The 20,207-nt window shown below is 39.4% G+C and overlaps 1 protein-coding gene across 1 annotated transcript in view; it reads right to left on the bottom strand.

Moving 5' to 3' along the window:
- Positions 1 to 20,207, bottom strand: part of stk32c (serine/threonine kinase 32C) — a 106,057-nt gene that overhangs the window by 31,347 nt on the left and 54,503 nt on the right. Inside the window, exon 3 of the mRNA XM_073920397.1 lies at positions 11,434 to 11,585. Within this exon, the coding sequence (XP_073776498.1) occupies positions 11,434 to 11,585 (152 nt within the window). The remainder of the gene's footprint in view (positions 1 to 11,433; positions 11,586 to 20,207) is intronic.

The raw sequence follows: 20,207 nt of genomic DNA, 5'->3' as shown, positions 1-20,207 counted from the left end.
AAACACACATGCTGTGCCCCCTTATGGTTTAAAACCAGGTAGGCAAATCTAAGCTTGATTTTAATAAAGCAAATATAAATATTCATTCATTCATTTTCTTGTCGGCTTAGTCCCTTTATTAATCTGAGGTCGACACAGTGGAATGAACCGCCAACTTATCCAGCAAGTTTTTACGCAACAGATGCCCTTCCAGCCGCAACCCATCTCTGGGAAACATCCACACACACATTCGTACACTACGGACAATTTAGCCTACCCAATTCACCTGTACCACATGTCTTTGGACTGTGGGGGAAACCGGAGCACCCGGAGGAAACCCACGCGAACGCAGGGAGAACATGCAAACTCTACACAGAAACGCCAACTAAGCTGAGGCTCGAACCAGCAACCTTCTTGCTGTGTGGCGACAGCACTACCTACTGCGCGACTGCTTCGCCCCTAATATAAATCTGCATATAATAAATAATAGTACTAAAAAGCCCCCTGAGATGAAGGCATGAAAGTATGATTTTTATATTTATCTAGAAAATAATATTTTTTGTAAGATTTTAATCCTTTAATTATTTTCTATTTGTAAAGGTATTTGCGTATTGCTCTACATTTGTGTATTAAGCAATGTTTAGGCGAGGTGCACAACTAGCACAGTCTGCGCTGGACTTTAGTCCTACTCTCAGCTGGTCTATTGAACAGTCTAATTTAGTTTCTCAAAATAGCACCGCTTTTTTTAGACCAAAACGCCTATGGGCGCACATATGAGCGCAAATTCATTTGCTATTAAGCAGTGTGGTGCAAAACGTCAAAACGACTCTTGTGCCAAGCTGAAACTAGCAAACAACAATTGCCTAACGTCTTGCGGCCCATTGCGCCGGGTGTATGATAGGGCCCTTAGACTTTGCACCTAGATCGTTAAAATAGAGCCCATGGTCTTGTTTTCAGAAATAATGTCAAAATAAAGTGAGTTTTTCCTTAAAGCAAGCTAAAGACATTCACCTATCTGACAGGGGAGGTAAACTAAATAATCTTATTTTCACTTTGACAAGATTATTTAGCTTTTTTTAAACTCACTTCATTTGGACTCATTACTACTGAAAACAAGACTGTAGTTTTGCTTGTCTAGAAAATGCTTGATTTAAGAATGATTAGATATTTGGACTAGAAAAAAGACAAAAACTCTGAGTAAGAAAACTAGTTTTTGCAGTGAACCCATTTATAAACCAGATATTTTTATTAGCTAATTACTTTAGTTTTTGTCATGATGACAGGACATAATACTTCACTAGTTATTTTACTATTTACACTACCTGACAGAAGTCTTCTCACCTATTCAAGTTTTATAAACACAGATAATATCTTGACTTGTCGTTGTTGATTCGATGTCAGAAGTGTCTCTATGAAAGGCGAAGGCCTCTAGATTTTGCTTATTTGAGCTCAATAAAATCTGATCATGTCTTGATGTTGAATGGCAAAGAAAGCCTTTATGCAGGACTCCCAGAGCTCATCAAGAGTCTTTGCGTTCATCATCAATACCGCCTCCTTTATCAGCTCAATAATGTTGATGTCTGGTGACTGGGCTGGCCAATCCTGGAGCACTCTCTGCTTTCAGGAGCTTTGATGTGGAGGCTGAAGTATGAGCAGGAGCGCTATCCTGCTGGAGAATTGTCCCTCTCCTGTGGTTTGTAATGTAATGGGCAGCACAGATGTCTTGATACCTCAGGCTGTTGATGTTGCAGATCTCTCACACGCCCCCATACTGAATGAACCCAAACCATAATGTCTCCTTCACCAAACTTGACTGATTTCTGTCAGAATCTTGGTCCATGCTGGTTCCAGTAGGTCTTCTGCAGTATTGGTGATGATTGAGATGCAGATCAGCAGATGATCCAGCAGAGAAATCCACCTTCTGACACTTTCACACATCATCAACTAGAAGACCAGATACTATCTGCTGCTCTTACAGCTGAGAGTGATGACAAGACTTTTGTCAGGTGGTGTACCAGTATTCAGCTTAAAGTGACATTAAAGGCTTAATTAGGTTAATTAGGCAGGTATTTGGACAACAGTGGTTTGTTCTGTAGACAATCTGAAATGTAAATTTTTAAGGTGACTAATAATATTAATCTGAAAATGATTTACTAAAAAATGTAACTGCTTTAATTCCAGATTTAAAATAAATAGGGCTTTAGCCAGAATAAACATTATATGAAATACTGTGTAAATATCCCTGCTCTGTTAAAATCCCTTGCGAAATATTTGCAAAAGAATAAAAAGGAGGGCAAATATTATCAGCTGAATGTATAAAATGTATGTACAGTGTGTTGAGATGAAGTTGTCAATGTCAAGCCGTCCTTCCTTTCTTCACAGACTTCAGTGCTCGACATTGACTTACAAAAGCATTTCTGTCCTTCAGCGCACTTCACCAACACACAGAGAGATTCAGAGTCTGTTCTCTTTCACTCGCTTCATTGCAACCCTCAGTGGGAGGATGAAAAGATGAAGAATGCTGAAAAGAAACTGTACAGACGAACCTGTGAGATATAAGCAATCTCAAGTTGCAGTTTCTCATTTCCGCCAATGTAAATCTTATTTGAACGTCAATCACATTTTTCTGAGCAATCCAATGGGCTCCATGCACAGCTAGAGTTTTAAAGCCAAGGATAAACTTCTGATGAAAACTTAATGAGACTATTTTCAATTTCACAAGGTTGTATTTACAGCACGGATGTAATGTAATACAATACATACAATAACAATACAGTTAAATAGACTCAAGCATTCTTTAAGTTGTTCAAGCGTAAAACGAGATAAAAGACTGTTGTAACCACTAGCACCGTCAGTAGCAACAGGCTAGCGCAGAAAATCCATTGAAAATACTGGGATAAAATAAATGGTCATATTTTAGAGATAGGGCAGGGGAAATGAGTTTAATTCAGTGCCTTTAACAGGCAGTGAAGATCACAGATTTTTAAAGAAAATCTGATTTTGTACATTTTGTAATGGAAAGACAGGTCACCGGAAGCCCTTGAGCTGCCTGGCCAACCCAATCTCATGGCGATTCGTAATTGTTTGATTTAGTGGCTAGTTCATATGAATTCGTACAATTTAGAAAGATTTGCTGATCACCCAATGACGGTTGGGGTTAGGGGTGGGGTTGGGTGCCACGCCTCCTTTTTAAAACTTATATTTTCGTTTGACTAAACTCGTACACATTAGCCACTAAACTGACAAAACGTAAAATACACGTTTCCTAATGAGATCAGGCTGGCCTGGCTGAAAATTAAAAGTCTGTGTGGATAAAGCTCATTCTGTCTGGTATGTGAAATGCCCCGCCACCTACAGGACGATTTAGGTGTTTGCACTCTGAAGTACTAAATTCTTGAAGTACTCGAATTTTCTTTAAGTACTAAATTCTTGTACTAAATAAGTACAATTTTTATTACATATGTATATTTTTTAGACCACATTTATGTGCAATGTATATACTGTAAATTTTCTTTTTTTTTTCTTTCTTAAACTCTACTATTTTTTTATATATATATTTTATATTAATGTTAAGCACCTTGGGTCTGAGAGTAACGCAATTTCGATTCTCTGTATGTCTTGTACATGTGGCTGAATTGACAATAAAGCTGACTTTGACTTTGACTTCATTCGTTCATTATTTTCTTTCTTTCAGGGGTCTCCACAGCAGAATGAACTGCCAACTATTCCAGCATATGTTTTACGCAGCGGATGTCCTTCCAGATGCAACCCAGTAATTGGAAACACCCATACACACTCATTCATATTCACACACTATGAACAATTTAGTTGATCAGTTCTTCAGTGTTTGGACTGTGGGGGAAACCGGAGCATCTGGAGGAAACCCACGCCAACACGGGGAGAACATGCAAACTCCACACAGAAACACCAACTGACCCAGACTTGATCCAGCAGCATTTCTGCTGTGAGGCCACAGTTTGACACCCCTGAGCCGCCCAGGTACGAAATATTCATGTGCAATTTTTTGTATTTATTCCCTGCAGACTGAACTGTCTGAACACCTCTCAAAATGCTTTTTACAGATGCGATAAAAGAAAAAACAATTCCAAATTTTGTTATGATTGATGAAAGATTCGTAGTGTGAAAATGTGATCTGACAGATAATATCTTAACATGTTCCATGCTATTTTTTTTTATAAATACATGATCTCATATGGTAATTTTGCTTCTCTATTGGATACGGTGTGTGTTCATAAATAATCGAAAAAAAATTTCGGCCATTTCCAAAATGTGTAGCCAACGAAACTAAAACTTTCAAAGAATAAAAAAAAATCAAAATTTTTTTCCTTGACAAATGAAAGCGCAGGACCCTATCATGCACCCGGCACAATAAAGCGCAAGACGTGTTTGGTGTGATTTATTGCTATTTTCAGACCAGCTCAACAGTATCTTTTGCATTTTGCGTCACGCTGTTTAAATAGTAAATCCATTTGCTGCACTCTGTGGACTCATGTGTGTGCTGGTCTATAGAGGAGGTGTGTTAAGGCGCATTGTTGGAGCGTTGCAATTTTGAAAGACTGAAATAGACCGCAATATTGACCGACTAACAGCTGCTCTAAAGTCCAGCAGAGCACGTAAGTTATGTGCATATGCAGGTTCAAACGCTGAACACACTGCTGAACACACAGGATGATCAGCAACAGAAAAATTTCACTGCACATGAAAACAATTAAAGGATTAAAATGATCCAGAAATGATGATTTTCTCCATCAATATGACCACACTGCCTCCATGCCTTCTTCACCTCGGGGGGCTTCTTCAGTTTATTGATGAGCATCTGCATCTGTATAATGTAGGGATGTAACGGTATCAGAATTTCACGGTACGGTAATACCTCGGTATGAATGTCACGGTACGGTATTTATTGAATCATTTACAGGAAAAAACAAAACTTATGAAAATACTCCAAAAAAGTGCCAAAAGTGTCAATGACATACAAATTAGTCATCTATCTGTAAGCTTTGAAACAGGAACTTCAATTTTAATAACAAAAAATTATTAAACCATGTAAAAAAATAAAGTTTCAATTTAGTATTGTTGAAAACTCATCACATTCAACATTTAATCACTCACTCACTTACTTAGATAGAGATGGTTTTAAGGAAAATTATCATATAAATATAATCTGGTAAAAGCTGGTATCTCTGGGTATTTACAATGTCCCCTGCAACAGAAAAAAACCCTCTCATTTGGGACTGAGGTTTCTGGGACAGAGATATGACTTGGCCCAGGTTGACAGCAGTGGGGTAACGTTGTGCATTGTCTTTCCCCCACTTGAGAAGACAAACCATGAGTGAGATAGAGATCTCTTTGCAGTACAAGTCAATGTCTGCATCAATCTGAACAGTGTGCTGTGTTTCTGCAGTCCCCATGACTGCTATTAGTCGTATTCACCAACTTGCAGGCACGTGCACACATAGGGCTCAACCTGTGCAGTGCACATGCCCTTTTTAGTCTTGGATATAAAATGCCCTTCCAAATCGATCAAAAGTGCCCCCGCGACGCGACACAACCTCCGTCCAGCCCTTCAGTAGACAACACCGCTCTTGAGAATGCGCGCTCAACCCCCCCCTCGGCGCTTTATAATACGCTCGCGACAACACAGCTGATCAGAACGCGCGACAACACTGCTATTCAGTACGCGCGCGGCGACAACACCCGCTTTAGGTTCGATCATTTCCATCTTTTTTTCATCTCCGCTACTAGCAGCACACTCCATTTCCGCATTACTGGATCTGTAGCGACAGCAGACCGCAAAGGATTATGGCCACGCCTGGACTTATGGGAAATGTAGTTTAAGCTACCTCCCGTTCGCTTCATTCGCCTGAGCAAATTTTCTCAGAAGACCTATAGTTTTACCGAGTCATGCGACTTCGGTAATATCGAAAAAAATTAATATTGCGGTATGACGGTATTTACAATACCATTACATCCCTAGTATAATGTGATTATTATCATCAGTATTATTGATTATCTGCAGATTTATAATAAACACAAGTGTAGATGTGTCCAGCTGTGGGGTTTTGGAGACGTCTGCATCAGCATATGTGGATAAGAACAGGACGTGTGTTTGGATATAACTCAGTTTTCTGAGCACGTTACATTATTATTGTTCATTTATTCCTTTGCTGGAGATCAGAACTGAATTTAGAAACAGTTTTGAAGCAAATCTTTGCGTTTAACAAAGGAGCTTAAATATTTGAGCTAATGGATGTGTTCAGTGGAGTGAGTTTCCACCGTTTCCTCACTCCACCAAAGTAAAGGAGTAAAGTAAAGAGATAAAGTAAAGAGGCTGAATGGAGGAGGCTGGTTCTTTATCCTCGCGCTGCAGATGCTCTGATTAACTGTGTTCTCGCTAGAGAAGCGTTCAGCATTTACACATAAAGTCCACCATGTAAATAGCAAATGCACCATGGAGCGACGCAACTGACTCTTAAAGGGAATGAGAGACGAGACTCTGATTGGTTTAATGCAGGTTCTGCTCAAAACACAGCCAGAGCTCATTAAGAGAATCAGCACAGCCCTGTTAGACCATGCACCAGGCGCAGAGCGGATTTATCCATACGTAAAACAGCAAAAGTGGATTCCGAGACACCCTTAATGCTTTTGCGCCCTGAGCTTTAGACTTTGTGTCTAGATTGTTAAAATAGAGCCCATAGTCTTCAAATGTGCTTGACAGATGTGTTATAGGTTGTTCAGGGACAGCAGATGAAAAATAGCCTTCTGGCTAATTCTGCTGCAATTGCAGAAATACTAATTAATGTCCGTGTCTCTGCCAAATGAACAACAAAATAATAATTAAATCTTGCTCACATTTGCATGTTATTTTTATGAATGAAAGAATTAATAATTTTACATAATTTTGGACTTGGAGTGTGTAATGTACTTAAAGCTGCAGCAGGAAATCTGGCAGAGCCTATATTATAAACAAAAGCTACTGGCTGATTTAGAAATGGGGAGGGGCTACTTATTTGCCCCGCCCACATTTATGTTTAACTTCAAATTATGCCAAACATCAAATGCAAATGTGTTTTTTAAGGCACTTCAGACTCAGAGGACATTTAAGAAGTGTTTTAAAGAATACACACTAAACTAACCCTTTCACTGCAGTCTTAGATTATATTCTTATAGGTTATACAGTAAGAAATTGGACAGACGCTTTGGGAATCCAGCTCCTGAAGCCAAACGTGCTCCTACGGTAAATCTGAAAGTTATAATGTGATATCATTCTGATAGTGTGCTCTTCCAGCTATAAATCTATTCAGACGACTGAGAAATGCAGCCCCTCAGGGGCAGAATCAGTTCTTCAGTTCTGATTGAAGCTGCATTATTCAAATCACAGGCAGCAAACACTGTGAGCTGTCCATCGCCGAGACGCTAATCTACATCTGAGACTCAAACTGCTTCATAAGGAAGGACAATCTGAAACACTCAACGTGGAAACACTTCATGCGCCTTAATGCATTAACAAAGTCATACAGTTGAAGTCGGAATTATTCGCCCTCCTGTGATTTTGTTGTTTTCCTCCTTAAATATTTCCCAAATGATGTTGAACAGATTCAGGAATTGTTCTCAGTATTTCCTCTAATATTTGTTCTTCTGGAGAAAGTATTATTTGTTTTATTTGGGCTAGAATAAAACCCGTTTTTAATTGTTTTAAAGCCATTTTAAGCTCAATGTTATTGGCCCCTTCAGCAATATTAGTGTTGGATTGTCTCCAGAGCAAACCACTGTTATACAATGACTTGCCTAATTACCCTAACTTTACCCTAATTACCCTAGTGAAGATTTAAATATCAGTTTAAGCTGAACACTAGTGTCTTGAAGAATATCTGTCATCATGGCAAAGAGAAAATAAATGAGTTATTAGAGATGAGTTATTAACACTATTATGATTAGAAATTAGAACTTTCCTCTCCGTTAAACAGAAATTGGAGAAAAGATATACAGGAGGGCTAATAATTCTGACATCAACTGTATACACTAGACTGTTAATTTCTACATACAGCTGAAGCAGAATATCAACACAATGTGCTAAAGATGCATGCTAAACACATATTGCATGTTTAAACTGGTAAATAAAGAAGCTTACCATGGCTCAATGCAGTAAAAAGTGATATTAGAAGGCCAAATGACAGTATAGAGTACTGTTTTTAATATTTTTTCTTAATGCATTAATCCATATTAAGCACTTAATATGTTAATATGTTCCTGTCAGTGTCTGAATAATGCGGAGGTTAGTGTATACTCCATCAGCTGTTTTAGTTTCTGTCAGCTGTGTGTTTTTGACTGTTTGACTGTTCATCTGGTGTCTGAATAATGTGCAGGTCACAATCCTGTTGTGTTTGTGAGTGATGTTATTCATTTGTCATCATCAAGAGGGCGCTAGAGTGCACCATTGTAATGAAAAAGTAGGGTTGTAGAAGAAGTGCTCTTGAGAAACTGTAGCATGCTCACCTGAATGTAAGTGAATTTTGTTTAATCGGCATGGTGTGTTTTAATGCATTGGAAGTGTTGAGTGAAGGTTGTTTTAAGCTCAACTGAAGTAAATGGAGTGTAGATGAGAGAAATGTTAGGTGTGAATGTTTTATTAGTCATGGTAATTGAGCAGTTTGTTTTTTAAATATGTAGAAGGACGTTTGGTATTGTGGACAGTTTTCAAAGCTGTGCTGGATATTTTGAATGTACATGTTTCTTCTGAGCTTCATCTCATCACTAATCGTCAATACTGAGGTGAAGTTTGTGTTATGTTTGCACATTCGTCCATATTCTGTTTGAAATCGCATGTAAGCGTGACTTGAACACAACATTAGCACTGTGCATTTTACCTGTGAACAGTGTTGTGCACTGAGTGTCATTGGCTGCTAATATAATTTCACTATTTAGAATTTGCAACTAACACTTTTCTGAGTTCATATCATCAAGCAGACAGTTCTAATGCACGAATATAAACCCAACTTCACCCCAGTATCATCAGCTCTGTGGATTTAGCTAGTGCTTTTGGCTTCAGTAATGATCAGAGTTGGGTGTAACGCGTTACTGTATTCCGGGTAGATTTCAGCTTTTCCTGATTTCAGGATCGGGAGTGAAGGTAACTTCTGAAGATGTGAAGAGAAGCATTGCTGCTTATGAAGCTGTTCACATATCATGTCATTTGCGCACACAAGTTCGATATTTCCAATGTAGGCACGGCTTGCGCACACTTATTGGGAGTAAAGGCTTACATGTTCCAGATTTCTTGTATTCAACAGTATACAGGAGGGTGAATAACTCAGGAGGGCTGATAATACTGACTTCAACAGTATATAACTATATTTTGCAGTGTAACGGTGGGCAGCATGATTCAGAAGAGCTGATCAGAAACACGGAGCGCAGCAGATGCTTCAGTTAGACAGCTTGATGAAGTTTGCTGTGTTTTTTATTTTTTCTGGATCTTCTCCACATGTTGTGTCTGTCAGGATGCAGAGTGCTGATGTTTCTGTCCATATGGCTGCTCTGAGCAATAAACGACAGGTATTATTTATAAACGCTCTGATGAAACGTCTCCATCACGAGCGCTTTTGTTGAAGCAGATGGAGTCGGGAAGAGATCAGCGTGGGAGAGCTCAACGCTGCAATATGCATGAGAAACGCATTGTTTGTGCAGCTCGTTCTCTGCGTTTTGTCATTCTGAACACCTTTAGATGAAACTCAGAGAGGTTTTTCCCCTACAGGCTCATGCGACTCGTAACTTTCGTAACACAATCTCGTAACTTTTTGATTTAGTGGCTAATTCGTATGAATTCGTAAGATCTAATTCGTACAATTTAGTACAATTTGCTCATCCCCCAATGACCGTTGAGTTTAGGGGTGGGGTTAGGTGCCACGCCTCCTTTTTAAAATCGTACAATGTCGTACAACTGAACTCGTACCAATTCATACGGCGTTTTCTCGTGAGATCAGGCTGGCTTTTACACTAAATATATTAATGCATTCGGCATTTGAGATCTACATTTCACAGCTGCAGAACTGAAGCTTTCTTCTACTTGTTGTTTATAATCTCTTCATCATAGTTTACAATAGCCGCTGTTATTGTAATTTATTATTACACTGCTGTCTGGAATACATGGGCTGCCCGGTGGCTCAGTGGTTAGCACTGTGGCCTCACAGCAAGAGGTCACTGGTTCAAGTCCTCCGGGTGCCCCAGATTCCCCCACAGTCCAAACACATGCGCTATAGGAGAACTGATGAACTAAATTGGCTGTAGTGTATGAGCATGGGTGTGAATGAGTGTGTATGGGTGTTTCCCAGTACTGGGTTGCAGCTGGAAGGGCATCTGCTGTGTAAAACATATGCTGGAATAGAATGGAGAAACTATGACGTCAATTTGTATGCAAAAGCTCGGAAGAGAGTAAGCATTTTAGCAGTTCTGGTTCCCTCGTCCCAAAGTCGATGGGCTTTTTGAATAGGATTTTGATTAAACCGCCTAAATAAGGTGTCGTTATTTCAATGACTAATGGCATGAGTGCAGTATTACAAGTGGCGATCGCATACATGTACAAGCATGCGAATCTCTTTGCTTGCGCGCTGATTCCTCTGTTGGTGCACAAAACTTCTTACGCCCCCTTAAATATACGTTGATTAAGTGCCAATTTTCTTGTCCGCTCTCAAATAAACACTGCTGAAGTGCGATTTAGTGCGTTTATGTAACGAGTATGTCTCATGTGACATTTATTAGATTTGTTAGGAATATTTATGATCTGCAACTGGGTGAGGCATTGACGCAGTAGGTAGTGCTGTCGCCTCACAGCAAGAAGGTTGCTTGTTCGAGACTCAGCTCAGCTAACATTTCTGTGTGGAGTTTGCATGTTCTCCCTGCGTTCGTGTGGGTTTCCTCCGGGTGCTCTGGTTTCCCCCACAGTCCAAACACATGCGGTACAGGTGAATTGGGTAGGCTAAATTGTCCGTAGTGTATGAGTGTGTGTGTGAATGTGTGTGTGGATGTTTCCCAGAGATGGGTTGCAGCTGGAAGGGCATCCACTGCATAAAAACGTGCAGGATAAGTTGGTGGTTCATTCCGCTGTGGCGACCCTGGATTAATAAAGGGACTAAGCCGACAAGAAAATGAATGAATGAATGACTGATCTGCAACTGCAATAGTGTTCAGTGGTCATACATCAGCAGAGTTAACACTTCAACAGAAAGCGCTGGAAATAATAAAAACACAAGAAAAGTTGTCAGCCGAGACAGTCTGGCTCCATCTTTCCTTGGTGCATTATGTGTTCTTGTATGTCATGTAATTTGCATATATTAGCATATCTCAGATTTCTACAGTATGTGTGTGCTCTGCATGAATGATGTAAAGACGAGTGTGAGAAGCGCTGCAGATGCAGAACAGTAAAGCGCAGATATTCACCAGAGGTTGACTAGAAACACGTGTTCGATCTCCTGCAGGATCTCCAGCTCTCGGAACACGTTGCGGACCTCGTCCCGCTCGATGCACTGCTGCTTGTTCATGTACTTCATGGCGTACATCTTCTCTGTGTCCCGCTTCTGCACGATACACACCTGAAACACACAATCGCAGAGTTACGAGCAGATCACATCGCTAACATTCATTCACACACAATCATTCACACACACGCACACCCATCCATGCACAAATATAGACAATCACACACACACACACACACCTGTGACCAACACTACTGACCACGCACACTTGTTAAACACATACTAACACACACCTTGTAAACACACATACACCTGTGGCAAATACTACTTACCACAAACACACACACACACACACACACACACACACACCTGTTAATCACACACCTGGCCACAATTACTGACCATGCACACACACCTGTTAAACACACATCTGTAAAACTAAAACACACACACACATGTGAGCAACATTACTGACCACACACACACACATCTGTTAAACACACACACACTTAAGGCCATGATTACTGACCACGCAGACACACCTGTTAAACACACGTCTGTAAAACTAAAACACACACACACAGAGATATCCGTGACCAACATTACTGAACACACACACACACACACACACACACACACACGTGACCAACACTATTGACCACACACACACACACACACACACACACACACACACCTGTGACCAACAATACTGACCACACACACACACACACATACGCACGCACGCACACACGCACGCACGCACGCACGCACGCACACACACACACACACACACACACACACACACACACACACACACACACACACACACACATACACACACTCACTCACTCTCACTCTCACTCTCACTCTCACTCTCACACACACACACACACACACACACGCGCGCGGCCAACACTATTGACCACACACACACACAAACACACCTGTGACCAACATTACTGACCACACACACACGCACACAGGCGTGGCCAACACTATTGACAACACACACACACACCTTTGACCAACATTATTGACCACACACACACACACCTGTGACCAACATTATTGACCACACACACACACACACACACACACACACACACTCACACCCATTAAACATATACTCACACACACCTAGTAGACACGCAAATACACTGACACACACACCTGTGACCAACACTACTGACCACACACACACGCACATACAAACCTGTAGCCAACATTACTGACCATTCACACACACACCTCTGGCCAACACTACTGACAACACACACATACACCCACACACACCTCTGGCCAACACTACTGACAACACACACATACACACACACACACACACACACACACACACACGTGGCCAACACTACTGACAACACACACACACACACACACACACACACACACACACACACACACATACACACACACACACACACACACACACACACACATACACACACGCACACAAACACACACGTGGCCAACACTACTGACCACACACCTAAAAACCATACAAGTGCTCCTGCTGCTGTTTCTGTGATAGTGTTAATGACCGGCGCTGGATGAAAACACACAGACGGTGGTGTCCTCATTCAGCTGCATGAGTGAACTATCAAGTGAACTAGAAAGTGTTCTGATTCTGTCACATGTCTGCTGAGCGTCCAGAGGCAACAATAAACCCATGCAGCGTCCAGCAGAGAGAGAAAAGCCCATCAGCAGCACAAACAGCTCAGAGCGGCCAATAAACACTGAGCTGAACTTTAGAGGAGCCTCTGAGCTCAACAACAGACCAGTGAAAACACAGTAAAGCGGCTGTAATTACATCCATCACACTTCAACACAAACCTGCGGCGCCGCTAACTCTGACAAACAGCCCAATATCAGGACAGCAGCACAACACATTAGCCAGGACAAATCACTCAAATAACACACACTGCTCTGCTCTGACCAGAGAGACATGCACTAAACCACAAACATTAAAGGTGTTTTGACGATGCTGCAGCACAGAATGCAGAACAGTAAAAAGATGCGGCCGGATGACTGTAGATGCAAACTCATTATTGCAACAACATACTTGTTGTAAACATACAATTTCAAGGTAATGCATAATTGCGAGACGTAATTCAAAATTGCGAGATGCAACTTTTAACTGTGAGATGTAACTCATAATTATAAGACATAAGTCATAATTGCATGACGTAAAATCACAACTGCGAGATGTAAAATCATACATGCCAGACGTTAATCATAATTGTGAGACGTAACTCATAGTTGCGAGACAAAACTCATAGTTGCAAGACGAAACTCATAGTTGCGAGACAAAACTCATAGTTGCAAGACAAAACTCATAGTTGCGAGACGAAACTCATAGTTGCGAGACGAAACTCATAGTTGCAAGACGAAACTCATAGTTGCAAGACGAAACTCATAGTTGCGAGACGAAACTCATAGTTGCGAGACGAAACTCATAGTTGCAAGACGAAACTCATAGTTGCAAGACGAAACTCATAGTTGCGAGACGAAACTCATAGTTGCAAGACGAAACTCATAGTTGCGAGACATAATTCATAATTGCAAACAAAATTCATAATTGCGAGACGTAACTCATAATTGCAAGATGTAAATCATAAATGTGAGGCGTACTTCATAATTCAGAGATAAAATTCATAATTGTGAGACATAATTCATAATTGCGAGACGTAACTCATAATTGTGAGACATAACTCAATTGCTAAATATAAACTCATAATTGTGCGACATAACTCATAATTGCAAAATGTAAACTCATCATTGCGAGACGTAACTCCTAATTGGGAGAGGTAACTCATAATTGCGAGACGTAATTCATAAATGCGAGACATAACTCATAAATGCGAGACGTAACTCATAATTGCGAGACATAACTCATAATTGCGAGACGTAACTTATAATTGCGAGACGTAATTCATAAATGCGAGACATAACTCATAAATGCGAGACGTAACTCATAATTGCGAGACGTAACTCATAATTGCGAGACGTAACTTATAATTGCGAGACGTAACTCATAAATGCGAGACGTAACTCATAATTGCGAGACGTAACTCATAATTGCGAGATGTAACTCATAATTGCGAGACGTAATTCATAATTGCGAGACGTAATTCATAATTGCGAGACGTAATTCATAATTGCGAGACATAACTCATAATTGCGAGACGTAATTCATAATTGCAAGGCGTAACTCATAATTGCGAGACGTAACTCATAATTGCGAGATGTAACTCATAATTGCGAGACGTAATTCATAATTGCGAGACGTAACTCATAATTGTGAGACATATTTCATAATTGTATGTCGTAACTCATAATTGCGAGATGTAACTCATAATTGCGAGACGTAATTCATAATTGCGAGACGTAACTCATAAATGCGAGACGTAACTCATAATTGCGAGACGTAACTCATAATTGCGAGACGTAACTCATAATTGCGAGACATAATTCATAATTGCAAGACGTAACTCATAATTGCGAGATGTAACTCATAATTGCGAGACGTAATTCATAATTGCGAGACGTAACTCATAATTGCGAGACGTAATTCATAATTGCGAGACGTAACTCATAATTGCGAGACGTAACTCATAATTGCGAGACGTAATTCATAATTGCGAGACGTAACTAATAATTGCGAGACGTAACTCATAATTGCGAGACGTAACTCATAATTGCGAGACGTAATTCATAATTGCGAGACGTAACTCATAATTGCGAGACGTAACTCATAATTGCGAGACGTAACTCATAATTGTGAGAGGTAACTCATTATTCTGATACAGCTCAGTTTCATGATGTAAAATCACAATTGCGAGACATAATTGTAACTCATAATTGCAAGATGTAAATCATAAATGTGAGACAACTTATAATTATGAGATGTAACTCATAATTGCGAGACGTAACTCATAATTGCGAGACGTAACTCATAATTGCGAGACATAATTCATAATTGCAAGACGTAACTCATAATTGCGAGATGTAACTCATAATTGCGAGACGTAACTCATAATTGCGAGACGTAACTCATAATTGCGAGACGTAACTCATAATTGCGAGACGTAATTCATAATTGCGAGACGTAACTCATAATTGCGAGACGTAACTCATAATTGCGAGACGTAACTCATAATTGCGAGACGTAATTCATAATTGCGAGACGTAACTCATAATTGCGAGACGTAACTCATAATTGCGAGACGTAACTCATAATTGCGAGACGTAATTCATAATTGCGAGACGTAACTCATAATTGCGAGACGTAACTCATAATTGCGAGACGTAACTCATAATTGTGAGAGGTAACTCATAATTCTGATACAGCTCAGTTTCATGATGTAAAATCACAATTGCGAGACATAATTGTAACTCATAATTGCAAGATGTAAATCATAAATGTGAGACAACTTATAATTATGAGATGTAACTCATAATTGCGAGACGTAACTCATAATTGCGAGACGTAACTCATAATTGCAAAATCATAAATGTAAGATAAATTCATGATTGTGAGATGTAAAATCATAATTGAAAGATTTTAACTCATGATTGCAAGAAATAAACTCATAATTGTGAGACATAACTTATAATTGTGAGATGTAACTTCAGGCCAGTGAACTCCTGCTGGCTGCTATGATGGTTAAATATTGATAAAGACACCTGTGATTGTGCTTGAACACACATTAGACATGTTGGTAAAGGTCAGTGCTGGTGAATGTGAGGAGCTGTTATGGATATACTGAAGATCTGCTCTGCTGCATTTCCAGAACCACAGCGTGCTGGATTACTTCTGAACTGTAGTCAGTGACTGATTTCAAATTATGCATTACTTTTAGTCAAAATAAAAGAAAATTAATTTTTTTATTCAGCAAAGATGCATTATGTTGATCAAACAAAACAATTACTATTTAATAATTTACAATTACAAAAGGTTTCATTTAGATTAAATTCTGTTCTTCTAAACTTTCTACTGATCTGGGAATCCTGAAAAATACAATATAGAACAGTTTCCACAAAATATGAAGCTGTAAAACTTTTTCTACATTGAAAATAAGTTGACATGGACAAAAATGTTTCTTTAACAAACCAAGGAACATTGATTTTTTTTATTATTAACTTCATTTAATAATAGTAACGTATAGTAAAAACTGTGTTTTCAAATCACACCATAGTGAATTAATTGATCTGTTAATCTGTAACAACTATAGCAATTGATCTGTTGTGGTGATTCTACAGTTGTTATGGTAACACAGCAGCTGTAGTTACTGATCTGTTGTGGTGATTCAACAGTTGCTATGGTTACACAACAACTATAGTATTTGATTTGTTGTGGTGATTCTACAGTTGCCATGGTAACACAGCAACTACAGTACTTAATTTGTTGTGGTGAGTCTACAGTTGCTACAACTACATTAATATAAACAAATGAATGCTTACTATACTGAAATTATTACTGTAGTTTTCTACAACTCTGAGTATATTACACTGCATTACACAACAGTTGAACTGTAGAGAACACTGATGTAAACTACATTATATATTACAGTTTACTATGTATATATATATATATATACATATACATATGTATATATATATATATATATATATATATATATATATATATATATATATATATATATATATAAACTATGCTAACACAACAACACTAGTAATTGATCTGTTGTGGTGATTCTACAGTTGCTATGGTGATGCAACTAGTAATTGATGTAGTAACTTGTACGATGCATCGTTTGGGAAAAGAATATTGTAGTGACGAGTGTTTCCCAAAACCTATAGCAGCTTTTTTTGCAGATTCATCATTTAAACCATGTTAGTTGTAATGTAAAATGTTGATACCGACGCTCTAAACGGGGTGGAGTAACAACTTCATTAGAGAAATGTTTTTTTTGTGCAAATTATATTGTTTACATTCCTCACTTAAAAAAAATGAATAAATTTTTAGTTTTGGTAACAACATGCACACGTTTTCCATATTTATATATATATATATATATATATATATATATATATATATATATATATATATATATATATATATATATATATATATATATTACCACAACTGATTAATTGAAGTACTTTACTACAGTACTGTTCAAAACACTGTACATGCCAGTATGCATGTTCAGAGGCCCTGTGGAACAGCTTCTCCTCAAAATGAAGAGGATGACTGGGAAAATGTCCTCCACAATCTCATCAGCAATGTGGAAGACAGCAGAGACGTGTTCACTTTATTTTAGTTGCCATGATATAATGGGTTTGATAGAGAGATTAATTTGAAGAGTGAATAGTACAGTAGACTACAAGTGTTTCCCTATTTTCTATGAGTTACATTTCTGCTTGTGTTGGTTATATTTGTGTTTAAATGTTTTTTTTTAAATTAGTATGGTTCACCTTTTGGATGTTTAATAAAGGTTTTTAAAATAAAAGGTATTCTTTACATCCAACATCTATTCTCTGTGTCCTTAAGTGTTTGAAACTGGAAATATCTCATCATATACAGCCAAAAATGTGACGGTTTATTAGATTCAAAATGTAATGTGTAAGTCTATTTTAGTGTTTTGGTTATTGTTAATAAATAGTGCTCTAATATAAATCATATCAAAGAGCACAAAAGGAAGAGAGAACACAAGACACAAGTTGTGAGTCTGCATATAATCTCACTGAGTGAGCAGTGTACTGAGAGCGTGCAGGAACATTTGTGCATGAGCAGTGCATATTTGAGAGAGCGTGAGACAGTTTGCACGCGAGCAGCGTATATTTGAGAGCTTGCAAGCAGTTTTGTCCACAAACAGAGGAAATCGGTGCACTAACATTATATTGAGAAAGCTGTTCATCATGCTTATTTTGTGCAGGACTGTACTGTGTAGTAAACCACTTGAATTTAAAGTGAATAGAATAATGGCAACAATAAGAGAAGAAAACATCTGCATCTTCTGATGGCAGTGGAGTTTACATATCGCCCTGTTGTGTCTAATATGAATATAGTCAAACTATTCACAGATATTGCCAGATCATCACTTTACCCTCTACCTTACTTTTAACAGACTTGGATCATTTGTGATTCTGACTTTCATCTGTTCTTGCATTGTCTTGAGCCTTCACGTTGCCAAATATATACTATACTGTTAGTATCCTGGAGAGGTCACAGTCATTCTAAGTCATCCACAGTCATCAGAGTCGTTCTAATTCTGTAGTTATTTGGGTGAAAGTAGCTAAACAGTAAAATAAGAGTAATGTAACATATTACAATTCTGAGACAGTAATATTGTCAGGTAAGGGATTAATTTAAATATCAGTAATAAGTAATCTGTAATGTACTACAGTTTGGAAGTAACTTGCACAACACTGGTAATGACAGTAAAGCTCTGTTGGAGCAATAATTATTGAAAACATTCATTCATTCATTTTCTTGTCGGCTTAGTCCCTTTATTAATCCGGGGTCACCACAGTGGAATGAACCGCCAACTTATCCAGCAAGTTTTCATGCAGCGGATGCCCTTTCAGCTGCAACCCATCTCTGAGAAACATCCACACACACATTCACACACACACTCATACACTACAGACAATTTAGCCTACTCAATTCACCTGTACCGCATGTGTTTGGACTGTGGGGGAAACCGGAGCACCCGGAGAAAACCCACGCGAACGCAAGGAGAACATGCAAACTCCACACAGAAACGCCAACTGAGCCGAGGCTCGAACCAGCGACCTTCTTGTTGTGAGGCGAAAGCACTACCTACTGCACCACTGCTTCTCCCTTATTGAAAACAAAAAAGCAACCCAGGCTCATTCTGAAAACATAGTCCTGTGGACGTTTCTGGAGACCACGAAATACGTCCTGGGAGGTACGTATGGCTGCATTTCATTTTTTAAACCTATGCTACGGGGGCGGTGCAACTCCGTTCCCTTTCGCACTTGCCGGCTGACCGCTTACCTCCGTGTGGAGGACTTTTCGCAATCAGTTTGTTCGGTCAGCTCATCGTGTGCGTCGGCGGACTTCAGATGCAGAGAGGAGTTGACAAAGGCGTCCGGGTTCGAGTCTGGGGAAGAGCGGTTCCAGAAATCAGGTAAGTCAAAAACAGAATCCAAAAAATAAAGCAACGAGTTCATAACAGGGTGAGAACAAGGTGAAATCCGAAAAAGTGGTAAGAAAAAAAAATCAGAAGAGGGATTTTCTTTTCTAGACGCTTTTCTAAATTGTTGCTCGGGTTTAGGGAGGTGAGCAGGCGGGCGAGTCAATCGGTAAAGCTGGTTGGGTTCAGGGAAGGAGGAGGGTGGGTCAGCCGATTGGCCGGTCGCGCGGTCAATCATTCGGTCAGTCGGACAGCGGCCTCTGGTGGGTTGACGCGAGAACAGCGCGGGCGCGAACGGCACTCGCGAGAGACGTTCGACATATGAAAAAGCGCACACAGTGGCCTCTCGCGGATTCGCGAAAACAAAAACTGCACAAATACTTACCTCCCGGGACATATTTCGCGGTCTCCAGAAACGTCCGCTGGACTACGTTTTCAGAATGAGCCTGGGTTGCAAAAAAGCCAAACTTCTGAGTATATGCTGTAATTAAAAAAAGCTGTGAAGCTGTGTACACAATCACACACACACACACACAAACACACACACACACACACACACACACACACAAACACACACACACACACGAATAAATGA

The sequence above is a fragment of the Danio rerio genome, chromosome 13 (assembly GCF_049306965.1).
Source record: "Danio rerio strain Tuebingen ecotype United States chromosome 13, GRCz12tu, whole genome shotgun sequence".
Classification (NCBI taxonomy): domain Eukaryota; kingdom Metazoa; phylum Chordata; class Actinopteri; order Cypriniformes; family Danionidae; genus Danio; species Danio rerio.
This window is presented reverse-complemented; position numbering and strand designations above follow the sequence as displayed.